Source organism: Camelina sativa, chromosome 14 (genome assembly GCF_030686135.1).
Source record: "Camelina sativa cultivar CO46 ecotype springtype chromosome 14, ASM3068613v1".
Taxonomy (NCBI): Eukaryota; Viridiplantae; Streptophyta; class Magnoliopsida; order Brassicales; family Brassicaceae; genus Camelina; species Camelina sativa.
Window position 1 is genome coordinate 10693976 of NC_141893.1, and position 13807 is coordinate 10707782.

General features: G+C 37.1%; 1 protein-coding gene and 2 pseudogenes across 3 annotated transcripts; 1 reads left to right on the forward strand and 2 right to left on the reverse strand.

Moving 5' to 3' along the window:
- The first annotated feature begins 5855 nt into the window (after positions 1 to 5855).
- On the forward strand, positions 5856 to 7914 carry LOC104741065 (putative inactive poly [ADP-ribose] polymerase SRO2; annotated as a pseudogene). Its single transcript, XR_015579215.1, has 5 exons — positions 5856 to 6437; positions 6537 to 6778; positions 6879 to 7009; positions 7108 to 7253; positions 7611 to 7914. The product of XR_015579215.1 is annotated as a putative inactive poly [ADP-ribose] polymerase SRO2 (transcript).
- Positions 7811 to 9653, reverse strand: LOC104741066 (uncharacterized). 2 transcript variants are annotated; one of them, XM_010461839.3, is made up of 6 exons: positions 9414 to 9653; positions 9117 to 9252; positions 8865 to 9029; positions 8670 to 8792; positions 8441 to 8584; positions 7811 to 8337 (listed from the first exon to the last, which is right to left on the reverse strand). In XM_010461839.3, the coding sequence occupies exons 2-6, from the start codon at positions 9243 to 9245 to the stop codon at positions 7891 to 7893; spliced, it is 1008 nt and encodes a 335-aa protein (XP_010460141.1). In that variant the 5' UTR covers positions 9246 to 9252; positions 9414 to 9653; the 3' UTR covers positions 7811 to 7890. The 2 variants fall into 2 exon arrangements, with proteins under 2 accessions (XP_010460141.1, XP_010460142.1); XM_010461840.3 differs by lacking the exon at positions 9414 to 9653 and having other exon boundaries at positions 9117 to 9354.
- A 542-nt stretch (positions 9654 to 10195) lies between these two features.
- On the reverse strand, positions 10196 to 12474 carry LOC104741068 (uncharacterized; annotated as a pseudogene).
- Between the last annotated feature and the right edge of the window lie 1333 nt (positions 12475 to 13807).

Sequence of the window (13807 nt, forward strand, 5' to 3'; positions counted from 1 at the left end):
AGAGATTTGTACTTTGAAATGTAAAAGTAGCTAGCTTTTAGTGATTTGAAGTACTCTCTCTCTTTTCAGAACACTAATGTAAAGTTTGCAAACTTGAAAGATAAAAGCTTAAAAGAAAGTACACACAAGATTTAACGAGTTCGGATCCTTGGGAGGAATCCTACGTCTCGCCAGAGAAGATCTCCGGAAAATCCACTAAGAAACTTAGCTCAAACCGAGCTCTTAATCATGTTTACACTTCTCTCTCTGGTTCTTTCACTCACACTAGTTCATGCACTTCATTTACAATATGCTTTTATAGACAAACCAAGACTTTTCTCTTAACTAGGGTAAAGAAAACTTAACTCGGGTTAAATCTTCCCGTTTGGCTTGGTCTTCAAGCTTGGCACTAATACTGAGGTAGGCGGAAAGAAAACGCAGGCCTGCTTTGCTTTGCCTCCTTCAGATCGGACCAGCCCCACAGTGTACGAACCTGAGATTGTGTATGTTGCAGAGCGAACAGTCAGGAGTCAAGAGACTTCTAATCTTATCTTGAGCTTTATCTTTGAAAGCCTCTCACTCAACCCGTGTCTTCTGTTTTTCCTCTTCTCCTTGAAACCCTCTTTTCCAAAACCAGTATTTGACTTCTTCTTTTCTTGGTTTCACGAGACTTGAGTAAAAATAGAACTTGGGATTCAAACTAATCCCCACAAAACTCCACCTTGGTTTGAATACCACCCCAACTTGATTCTTCTTCTTAGCATACTTGGATTTTCCACTTCTCCGGATTCTTCCCTACTTCTTTTAGTGACTTGAAATTCTGAGCAACTCCAAAGCGTTTTGAAGTTTGCTCACAGGAACAGTCTTTGTAAAGATATCTGCTGGATTCCATGATGTAGACACCTTCACAACCTTTACTTCCCCTTCTGCAATCTTGTCTCTGATAAAATGCAGACGCACATCAATGTGCTTAGTTCTCTCGTGATGAACAAAGTTCTTTGATAGTGAGATAGCACTCTGTGAATCACACATGACTTCAACGTGATCTTGCTCGAATCCTAACTCACTTGCAAGACCTTTCAGCCAAATCCCTTTCTTTATCGCTTCAGTCAATGCCATATATTCTGCCTCAGTAGTAGACAAAGCTACTACCTTCTGTAGGCCTGATTTCCAGCTTATAACATTTCCACCTGCAGTGAAAACATATCCAGTTACTGACCTTCTCTTATCTAGGTCAGCTGCAAAGTCAGAGTCACAAAACCCTTTGATCTCTGAACTGTCTTGCTTCTTGTAGATTAACATGAGGTCTTGAGTTCCTTTGATGTATCTTAAAACCCACTTCACAGCCTGCCAGTGTTCCTTCACTGATTTATATCTGCTCACGACACACAAAGGGTAAGCAAGATCCGGTCTTGTTCCAATCATCGAATACATAATACTCCCAACAGCATTTGAGTAGGGAATTGACTTCATGTAATCCTCTTGAGAAGCTAACTCTTCATCTGATGCAGATTTAAGCTTAAACTGAACTCCCAATGGAGTTGAAACCGACTTTGACTGATCCATTCTGAATTCTTGAAGGACCTTCTGCAAATATTGTTTTTGTGACACTTCAAGTGCCCCATTTGTTTTGTCTCTCTTGATCTCCATACCCATAATCTTCCTTGCTTCTCCTAAATCTTTCATTTCAAATTCTGCACTCATTAAACCTTTGAGTTCTTGAATTTTCTCCTTGTTCTTGGCAGCAATGAGCATGTCATCGACATATAGAAGCAAATATATGTAGGTGTTGTCCTCAAGCTTCTGATAGTAGATACAGTGGTCAAAACTGCTTCTAAGATACCCTGAGTTCCTCATGAAAGTATCAAATCTCTGATTCCATTCCCTAGGTGCTTGTTTTAGCCCATATAGAGATTTCTTGAGAAGACATACCTCTTATGTTTCTGACTCGATTTTGTACCCTTCTGGTTGTTCTATCAATATATGTTCATCCAGATTTCCATGTAAGAATGCCGTTTTGACATCCATCTGCTCCAATTCAATATCTTGTTGAACCACATATGACAAAATCAGTCGTATGGAGACATGTTTCACAACCGGAGAGAAAATTTCTTGGTAATCTATCCCTTCCTTTTGTAGATAACCCTTAGCAACAAGTCTGGCCTTGAATCTTGGTTGATCAATTCCAGGTATACTTGACTTCCTTTTGTATACCCACTTGCAGCCTATCACCTTGTTTTTCTCTGGTTTTTCAGTTAGTATCCATGTCTGATTCTTGAGAAATGAGTGCATTTCTTCATCCATTGCTTCTTTCCAGGACTCTACATCTTTGTCTCGTATTGGTTCATCATAACAACACGGCTCAAGATATCCACCATCTTCTGTCATCATTAATGCAAAATCGACCATTTTTTCTTCATCTTCACTGGCTTCCACTAGATTAGAATCTCTGAATTTTAATGGTAGTCTGGTGGGTCTCCTTTCTCTATCTCTGGCCAACTGATAGTTTTTCAGTTGATTGGTGACTTGAGACTCTTCACTCTCATTTTCACTTTCTTGTTCCTGATCATCACTGAACAGTCTTTCAGCTTGATCGGACTTTGTACCTTCCTGAGCTCCACCTAAATCACTGAAATCACCATGATTGATTTCATAGATAAGTGGTATATGTGTTTCTTGTGGTTCAGCTTCTGATTGTGAGGATTGATTCAGATGTTTATACATTTTTTCTTCTTGAAATGTTGCGTCTCTGGTGATAACACATTTCTTCTCCTCAACTAACCATAATTTGTATCCTTTTACACCAGGAGGATACCCGACAAACACCCCTTTCTTTGCTCTCGGATTAAGCTTCCCTTGATCACTGTGGATGTAAGCTACTGACCCAAACACTCTTAACTCCTCATATCTTGGTCTAGCACCTGTCCAAACTTCTTCAGGAATTTCAAACTCAATCGCAGATGATGGCGATCTGTTAATCTGATAAACTGCTGTTGATGCAGCTTCTGCCCAGAAGACTTTTGGAAGCCCTGATTCACAAAGAATACTTTGGACATTTTCAAGAATGGTCCTGTTCATTCTTTCTGCGATTCCATTCTGTTGTGGAGTGTAAGCCCATGTTTTGTGTCTTACAATTCCTTCTTGTTTACAGAAGTCATCAAACTCTTTTTTGCAGAACTCTAAGCCATTATCTGTCCTGAGTATCTTGACCTTCCTTTTTAACTAATTCTCAACCATCTTCTTCCATTCCAGAAAACTCCCATAAGCTTCATCTTTCTTCTTCAAAAAATAAATCCATGTCTTCCTTGAGTAGTCGTCTATGAAAGAGATGAAGTACTGGCACTTGCCTAGCGTCAAGGGAACATTTGGTGATCCCCATAAGTCTGAATGTATGTATTTAAGCTTCTCCTTGGTAACATGCTTCCCAATACCAAAACTGACTCGATGTGCTTTACCGTAAACACAATCCTCACAGAATTCCAAATTTGTTACCTTTGAGCTGTCTAAGTAGCCTTTCTTAAGCAATGCCTTCATACCCTTCTGACTCATATGACCCAATCTTCTATGCCATAATCTTGTCTCATCTTTTAAACCCTCTGAGACACTCACTTCTCCAGTTAAAACCGATCCTTTTAACACATAGAGTGTGTCAGTCTTCTGACCTTGGATTAAGGTCGTGCAACCTTTGTTGACCTTCATAATTCCATCTCTTGACTGAAACCAACATCCTTGATCTTCCAGAGTGCCGAGTGAGATGAGATTCTTTGACATTTCTGGTACATACCTCACATTCTTCAGAAGAACTGTTGAGTCATCTTCGTTCTTTATCCTTATGCTCCCAACTCCTTTCACTTTTGAGTATGTATCATTTGCCATTCTCACTCTTCCAGAACATGCTTCATTTAACTCAATGAACCAGTCTCTCCTTGGGGTCATTTGAAAGGAACAACCTGTATCCATGATCCACTTCTCTTTAAAATCTTCTCCAAGTGATATGAGCGCTTCTGAGACCATGAGAGCCGCAACATCGGTGATTTGACCTGTCACGGATGATGATTCACCTCTCTCCATGGAACCATCTTTCTGCTGCTTGTTCCTTTCCTTCCATACATAGCACTGCTTCTTGTAGTGTCCATCTTTACCACAAATCCAGCAAGTTTTCTTCCCCTTAGACTTAGACCTCTTGTTCTGTTTCCCTTTGTTACCTCCATTGTCTCTATTTTCAGATCTACCCCTTTCTTGAACAAACAAAGCATCCGAAATTTGCTTTGGTAACCTTCCATTTGCTCCTAGTTCAAGCTCTTTAGATCTGATAGCACCAGTAATCTCATCTAGAGATAGAGAAATTTTTCCATACTTCAATGTATCTTTAAGCTGGTCGAACTGCTTTGGTAAAGCCATAAGCAGAATAATAGCTTGATCTTCATCCGAAACTGACACCTTAACATGTTCTAGATCAGCTATCAACCTCAAGAAATCATTTGTGTTCTCCTCTACTGTCATACTATCACTCATCTTATAACCGTAAAGCCTCTGCTTAAGATATATCCTATTTGGTAATGATTTAGCCATGTACAAACGGTCTAGAAGCTTAATCATACCTGCAGCGGATCTCTCTTTGATAATCTTCCTGAGGACATTGTCTCCTACACTTAGAATGATATTAGGTCTTGCCTTTCCTCTTTTCTCCTTCAGAGACTTCTCTGCACCAGTTTCAGCCTGTATCGCAGCCTGCTTTGGAACTTGTGTAGCAGTCTCCGAAGTCATCTCTTCACCAGTTTCTGTGGATGACTCATCAGTCTTAGGACCTTGTTCTTCGTTCAACCCTTCCAGCAGACCCAACATCTCTATATGTGCTAAGATTTTCTCTTTCCAGAGCATGTAGTCGCCTTTCCCGTCGAACTTCTTCATCTCAACCCTTGTTGAAGTCATAGCTTCGAATCTGAGATGAAAAAAAAAAACTTCTCCAAAACCTGGAGCTCTGATACCAATCTGTAGAGATTTGTACTTTGAAATGTAAAATTAGCTAGCTTTTAGTGATTTGAAGTACTCTCTCTCTCTCTCTGTTTTTAAAACACTCGTGTGAAGTTTGCAAACTTGAAAGATAAAAGCTTAAAAGAAAGTGCACACAAGATTTAACGAGTTCGGATCCTTGGGAGGAATCCTACGTCTCGCCGGAGAAGATCTCCGGAAAATCCACTAAGAAACTTAGCTCAAACCGAGCTCTTAATCCTGTTTACACTTCTCTCTCTGGTTCTTTCACTCACACTAGTTCATACACTTCATCTACAATATGCTTTTATAGACAAACCAAGACTTCTCTCATAACTAGGGTAAAGAGAACTTAACTCGGGTTAAATCTTCCCGTTTGGCTTGGTCTTCAAGCTTGGCACTGATACTGAGGTAGGTGGAGAGAAAACGCAGGCCTGCTTTGCTTTGCCTCCTTCAGATTGGACCAGCCCCACAGTGTACAAACCTGAGATTGTGTTTGTTACAGAGCGAACAGTCAAGAGTCGAGAAACTTCTAATCTTATCTTGAGTTTTATCTTTGAAAGTCTCTCACTCAACCCATATCTTTTGTTTTTCCTCTTTTCCTTGAAACCCTCTTTTTCAAAACCAGTCTTTAACTTTTTCTTTTCTTGGTTTTACGAGACTTGAGTAAAAATAGAACTTGGGATTCAAACTAATCCCCACACTTAGTGATGGCAAATAACGTGATCTTACAATAGGGGTAATATAGTCATTGTACAAATAAAAAATCTTGTCCTGCAAGCAGAAAAAGGTAACGGCACCGCTTACCAAAATAAAACCGTTTATACGGAGAAACGAAGACCCCTCTCTTCTTCTTCTTCATTTCTCACATTTCCCTTTTTCCCCAAGATTTTTTTTTTTTTTTTCCTTCTCTCTACTCTCTCTCTGTGTTTTCTTTTTTTTTTTTTTTTTTTTGTTGTTGATGAAAATGGCGGCGCAGGTCGAAATAGAGGACCAAGCTTCCGTCACCAAACTAGATAATGGCGAAATATTCGATTCACTCTCCGACGATGCAGATTTGTCATCTCATTCTCCCGTTCCGGGTCTTTCATCTCTTCTTCATCGTTGATTCTTCTCGACGAAGGAAACTCGGAGCACGACGTAATCAAGGCGTGTTTCCTTTCAGGGATGGGTTTCGTCTCCAGCGACACGACGATCGTCACGATTCGCAAAAACACTTCCGATGGGATCACGAACAGAGCCAAGTTTCTTTCCTTCAGGATTTTCACCGAAGCTGTCGCGAGGAAACGCGGCGGAGGAGACGCGGCGAATGTGAAATACGGTTGGTACGCTGGCTCTTCCAAAGAGGAGATTGAGAGTATCGTCTCTTACGGATTTAGCAATCGCGATGTTGGGAAATTTGAGGATGATCCTTCTTCTCATGGTGTTGGTATCCATTTGGTTCCTTCCAAGTGTTCTCTTCTCGCGTAAGTACTGAAACTTTTGTGTGATTTTGAGAGATTTTGACTTATTAGATTCTAGAATCGTGTGTATTTGAGAGATTTTGATTTTGTTGTTGTTTGCAGGGCTTCAGCTGCAGAGCCAGATGAGGAAGGTTTAAGGCATCTTCTCTTATGCCGTTTAATCTTGGGGAAATCTGAGTTAACCACCACCTCCGGCTCTAAACAATTGTATCCTAGCTCACCTGAGTTTGATTCTGGTGTTGACGATCTCCGTAATCCTAGAAACTATGTGATTTGGAGCTGTAACATTAACACTCATATCCTACCGAGTTATATCGTTACTTTTAGGTCTCCTCGTCTCACAGGTTTGTTAGTTTTAGTTTTTTTTTTCTTTTGGTATTTGTGATTTTTCATAGTTGCTGAAAGGATTTGGTTTTTGTGTGTGTGTGTGTGTGTTGTTTACAGTAAGTAGAGGTGGTTTTGCTGCAAGACCAAGCTCTCCTTGGGTTAGTTTTGATTCCCTGATGTCAATGCTGTCTAAATCAATGGATTCTTCAAGAATGAACTTGATCATCCGAACTTACGATGATTTTAGGGTATGGAATTAGTCACATTAATGTCCCTATTCTATTATGTTTACGTGATTCTTGAGATTTAGTACTTTGATCCAAATTAATGTGGGTTTATATTGCAGAAACGGAAGATCAGGAGAGACCAATTGGTTAGGAAGATGAGAGAAGTGGCTGGAGATAATCTTTTGGCTGAGATTATTAAGAATCACAGAGACAGAAACAAAGTCAAGAATTAAAGAAAAAAGAAAGAGAAACACACACACATGAGGTACGTAAGCAAAGTCTTTATTCTCAACTAATCAAATTAATGTAAAGTGATTGTTCTTATTCTTTCTTACTTATGGAGCAAGGATTTGTTAAAAACTTAGTCTTGTTATATATTGGGGGGGGGGGGGGGTATATATAATATGAAAAGTGACCTTTTTTCTTGTCAAACTCCACATCAGCCTAATATATATACCTTTATAAGACGTGTGTGTTGAGTGTTGATCCAACTCATGCAATGTTTTTGAGGCCATTCATTTGCTTTTCATTTAAACAAACATATGGAATTTTAATTTAAGAAATGTCTTTTACTTTCTAGAACATTTATTGACCCTTTATTTTTCTTCTCTATTCATTGCAGAGAGAAGTTCCACACGTGTGAAAGATGACAAGAAGAAAACAAATCAATAGAAGAGCACACGCGTTTTAAACGTACATAAGAGAGTTTCAATCAAAATGTGTCGAAGGAAACTACTATATGAGAGAGTTTTTAAGCATTTTTTTTTCTTCCTATAAGAAACGTGCAGTTTCTGTTAGTGGTAAAAAAACAGAGGGTTTTCCTTTAGATTTGAACTTTTGGGGAACTTGTATTCCAAATCTCCAGAACAATCAAGAAATTCCAAAATTATAGTCTCTTTTAATTACATGGTCCTAGCATTTGTAAATCTTATCCCTTTATTCCTCCTACGCAATCTCCATCTTTCCTTAATATCCACAGTTTTGGTTTTCTCCAATACAACACTGTTTTCTCCTTTTTGGTCATCAATATGGCCTACTCCTCCTCCACCTCCCCGGAGTCTAGTAGCTTCAGCGAAAAGATCTTCCATCATACTCTCTGTTGTTTTAATGGTGATCCCACGTATATACCAAGAAAGCGGCGGTGGAGTAAGAAGAGCAGAAGGTTGGAACATCTGATCCATTCTCACCTTCGACCCAACCCTTCCTCGTCCGTTGCTACAACTGTGGTAATCTTCTAAAGTTTTTGGCTTTGAGCGGTCACATAAATGTTCGTCTATAAACAATGGCTCCACTTTCCAACATCCCTCGAATACTTTCATGAACATTGTTTTCTCTTGCTTATAACTTGACTGGCCTCAATAAGCAACAGAAAAAAAAAAACAAATTGAGTTTATGGAAACAGAACGAAAAGATTGATTCTTTCGAGAGGGATATATAAATAGTTTATCTTACAGTTAGGTTTTCTCGGTCTTCTTCGACAATTAGATGTATAGGGTAAGTACCATCCCACCAAAGGAACTTCCACGCCGCGGCTTGCTTCACCTCCACGGTCTGCTTTAGCCCTTCGTCGATCAAAACTGTTCTCGATATGTTTTCCTGTTTATGATCATTTCAGATCTCTGTCTCAAGTATTTGCTGAAATACTCAACTCAATTCAAACAAAAGAAGTGGCGAAAAGCACCTTGATGTTTTTGAAGTATTTTTTGTTGTCTGGATGAGTGAAAATGTTGTACACTGATTCAGGAGGCAAGCCTACGTCTACTTCAATGTTCAAATGGCAAAACAAACCATTTTGTGATTTCACCTGCAAACGTAAAAACTTAAGAATCATATTTTGTCTAAATTATTCCAGCATGTCCAAGTCTTCTAATCTTACCACCACTTTAGGAGGTTGATCGATCCATGAAGGGTTATCTCTCCAAGCTTGTAATTGCTTCTCTAACTTCTCCTCATCTCTATGCTTCTCATAAGTAGTCTCTATCTCTGACACTGACTTAATCAAGCTTAGCTCTTTAACATTCCTTAATCTCTTGAACTCAGCCTACAAAAAGAACAAGAATCATAATCTAACTAAATTTCTATATTTGTATAAGCTTCTTGAGATGGAAATGAAATTTTTTTTTTTGACCTTGAGAGGCTCTTGAATTGTTTGATTCATCCAGACCAAAAATCCTGAAAATGCAACATTATTTTCGAACAGTTTAAGGAAACCTAGACCGCTCTTCTCCTCTGATCTTGAAACTTCAGATCCACCCATTTTGTTTCTGTAGAATTAGTTCACAAAAACAGAGCAAGTCAACGATGTGGTTTGAGGGAAACACACATAGAGAAAGATTTGATTAATCAAATTAATCAAAGATTAGAAATGAAATTGGAAATTAATGATAAATATATCAAGAATCAGTTAGGTGGAGATTGAGTGTACCTTACGCACCGAGAACTAAAGATCTGGGACAAGTTCTATTCTCGTGAGTTCTCTCTTTGGTCGGTAAAGCATGTGCGTAAAACCGGCCGGACATCTCGTGTTTTTCACTTTGTCGCAATTTGAACTCGTAACCTGTTCTCCTCTACCACACGATAAAAATTAAAGTCGACTCTGGTTTGTAATTCAAACTCAATAATGAATTTTTGTTTTTTTTTGTTCTTTGTCTTTTCAAGCCTCTCTAATATATATTATCCTAACAATTAATTATATATTTCTAAAAAGTAAGCAAGTTCGCAACTGAGTCATAAAAATCTGTAATTATGTTTGTTGAATAAGAATGTAGATGACGACAGAAAAAGGAAAAAAATAAATACCCATTAACATTTTTTTTTTCCTTTTAAATAAAGGCGAGCTTAGAGCTACGTGACATCCAAGTATCATTGACTTAAATATGTAATTAATGGGCCTATTAGCCCGAAAATTGAATAGTGCTTATTATTAAAGAGATAGGCGCATGTCAAAAGTTCAGTGTAATTGAATGTTAGGTGGATCTGCATACAATGCATGCATGTCACTATATATGGCATGGTGGTTGTCACCATTGCATGGTATGGAACGTGATAGAATGGATAAAAAGAGCAAGTAAGAGCATTGAGTTGGGCTTAAGGTAACTGGCATCCTTAATTCGACTAGAAATTTCTTTATAAAAATGCTACGAGTGAATTTGTATATAGAAGAAGACTATAATAATTGAGTTTTACAATTTACAACATAAAATTCATTTAATTGGTCGAATTGCTTTCAACGTTTGTTTGTTTTTCCTTTTTTTTCGGTAATGATCTTATCACGTTTCTATTTTCGTCCATTGAAGTCACTAAACCGGGACTTCGAAAGTTTATACCCCAAGTTGGAAGTGTTTTAAGCGCAGTTACAGTGTTCTTGACGGTGACATCACGAATGTACTTAGATAACGGCGGCAGACTAAAAGGAGGATATGGCTGAAAGTATTGGTTCACTATCACCTTTGAGGCAATCCTGCCTTGTCCGCGGCTACATCTTTTGTATTCTTCTGGACTCTTTGGCTCCATGTGTTTGCATAAGCGTTCTGAATCTACGTATAGTGGTTCCACTTTATAGCTACCTTTGAACACTTTCATCAACATCATTCTCTTTTTCTTATATTTTGTCTGTTAACAAAAACCCGAGTTAAAGTTTTACCAATACACAAAACAACAAAAGATTGATAATTATAGTGAGGGAATTATAGGAAAATTCTTACTGTAAGATCTTTCCTGTTTTCATGGACGATTAGACTTATAGGGATAGCGAAAGACGACCCAAGGAATTCCCAGTCCACGGTTTTCACCACCTTCACGATTTGCCTCGGTCCATCCTCCTTCAAAACTTTTTTTGATTTGCCTGTCTTTATTTTTTTGAAAAAAAAAAGAGTACACTCTCAAGTATTGCTACAATTAGTACCACATTTGAAACATACAATGAATGAAAAGAATAAAAACCAGAGGTGGGTCGAGAAAAAAATGATCCGGCAGTGATTATTCCGAAGACTTTATCAGGAGGAAATCCCAATGTCAATTCTATCTTTATATGGCAAAGGCCCTTTTTTGTTGTCACCTACAAAAATATAAGAAATTTTTAACTAAGATCTTTAAAAGACAACAAAATCTAAGTATAGAGATTTTGGCTTGCTGATTTGTTTATTACCTTCACCTTTGGAGGGGCATCATGCCATGTGTGCTTCTTTTCTGCATCTACCCAAAGTTGAACTTGTCTCTCCACCTCATCTTCGTCATAGTATTTCTTCATCTTATCATGGTCATTATCATCATCCGTTTCTGAGTCGGACTTAGATTCAACATTTTCAGATCTGTTTGGCTCGGCCTATAACAGAAAAAACATACTAGCTATATTGTCAGAATAATCTTTACAATGAGTTAAGATATTTTGGTTGATGATAACTTAACTTGTATAGTAAATGGTAAATTCTTAGAGTGAGCATGGTGTTGGCACCATTGCAACTTCTATAAAATTCCTTTAAAATCTTTGTTTCTCTTACTGTATTTGAAGGTCTCTGGAAACTATGAGTTTGCAAAATAAACAAAGATTTTACAATTTGAGTCTTGAGAGATCCTGAAACAGAGACTTACTCAACCAAAAAAAAAAAAAAAAGAGTGTGTCACGCCATGGAAATTTTTTTCATGGATCGTCCATCTTGGATATGCTGGCATGGATCGTCCATCTTGGATTATAAACAGACAAAAACTGGATTTATCTTTCAACCATGTCATGCTAATATATCCACATCAATTTGTGCATAACACAATTTCTAGTATTTTGTAACTGAAAATAACATGTTAAGGTTACAAAGGCCAAACAACACAAACACATTTCATTTTCATTTTCAAATTTGTTACCAGTCAGAGAATTCACATGATCTTCGACTAGACGAGATAATTGTTCATTTTTAAATTTAGTTTTCAACGAAGCGGCAGCCGCCAAGTGTTAAAATATAGACAAACTGACTAAAATGTTATTTTTATCTAACAGCAATGATTAAATCTGAAAATTTCGTTAGGCAAATTTGTGCTAGTCAAATGTTGTGAACTAAATAATCTCCGCATCATCAAGTGGGAATCGTGGGACCATTGTATAACGAAACAAAATGTGTGGAATACTTTTGTTTATCTTATTTGATTATAAAATTCAGATGGTTAATACATTACATCATTGGTGTCTAATTGTCTATACTCTCTTCTAATTTTCCACTCCACCACGAAATATAATATTTTTTCTTCTAAATTTGGCATCAAGCTTAGATATGATATGACCTACATTTAATTTTTGTGATGTTTTCCACAGCATTTCTTTTTTTTAGAAAAAATGAAATTAGAATTATGTACTAGTCATTTTCCAAAATATTGTTTTTACGGAAAAAGTAATTAAAATTATGATATTAATCCCATTAATTAGCAACTGGCTGGATAAAAAAAAATATACTATGAGTTACAGTTGACATAACCTCATAAAAATTGACATATAACATTACTATGAGTCTCTTCGTTTCGTCAAGTTACGGCAATTATAGATATTGTTGTTCGTTTGGTTGCCGCAGATATTTGCGGCAAAACGCTGTAGCGAATGTTATTTCTGATTTTAAACATCGATTTGATATAACGATTAAAAAAGTTGTATTCACTGTAGCCGCCTCCGTCGACTAAAGGAACACACTCTATAAGAATTATTTTTGTTATATATCTAAAGACATAAACAAAAAGAACTATCTTTAATATAATATCTGATCTGCATATGTTAGGTCAACAACTAAAAATTTACTTTAAATTCGTTTTCATATTATTTTTTCCCACCTTCGATTTATTCCAACAAGTAAATGTTCTTATTGGAAGTGTTCCAACAATATTCGACGACGATAAGTCTTCAACATTTTAGTTGTAACGCCCCAAAAAGTCATTATGTATATATATAAGATTGATCGACCATAATTAGATTGATCGACCAAATTAGAAGAAGCGTTAAAAGTATTATTATAGTCAAACAAACATGTGGGAATAGTATTATTTCAAAGAGGCATTTTTTTGTTGACAATTTATTAAATCTGTAATAAACATGTGAAAGAGAAGACTGGACTAAGTCTAATTAATTTGTTTAATCACGTGGTCTAAACAAAAAAACTTTAGGTTATGTAAATTACTCCATCTAAGAAGTAACGGAACCGTTAGTTTCCACGCGTAAATCAAGGTCTTCCACCGTTAGTTTTGACATTCTTTTGACGACGGCTTGAGTTAGTTAGTCAACGTCACACCCTTCGCGCGTGAACCAACAACAAAAAAACGCAAACCGTGATCTTCACACAATTATGCGTTACGTAGATGACACGTGGATTTCAAAAACGCTTCCACGTCGCACCACATGTCATTCGTGTTTTGCTTTCCCAACAAGTTTTTGAGAATCCGTAAATTACGACTTTACCCTTCCGTTTTGGGGAACGGTGACACGTAGGCGAGACAATCACAGAAGCAGGTCACCCACTATTTCCCCGTTACCCCCCCATCACGCGCTTTTCCTTGTAACTGTAAAGTGAATAACAACAAAAGTATATGTGATTTCATTTTTTTATGATTCATCTAAACTTTTATTTTAAATATATATATATATATATATGCAAACAAATATATATATTTTTCTGTTTTATTGATATTTTCCCTTTTCTTTTCAGCCAATATATCAGATTTGCCTGTTTTATTAAGAATACTAACTAGTAGAATAATAAAATTAAAAAAAGGAAACAAATATGGAACTTTTTTAACTATGAAATTATAAATTAGATGACTTACTAAATTAAGCTCATTTCATAAATT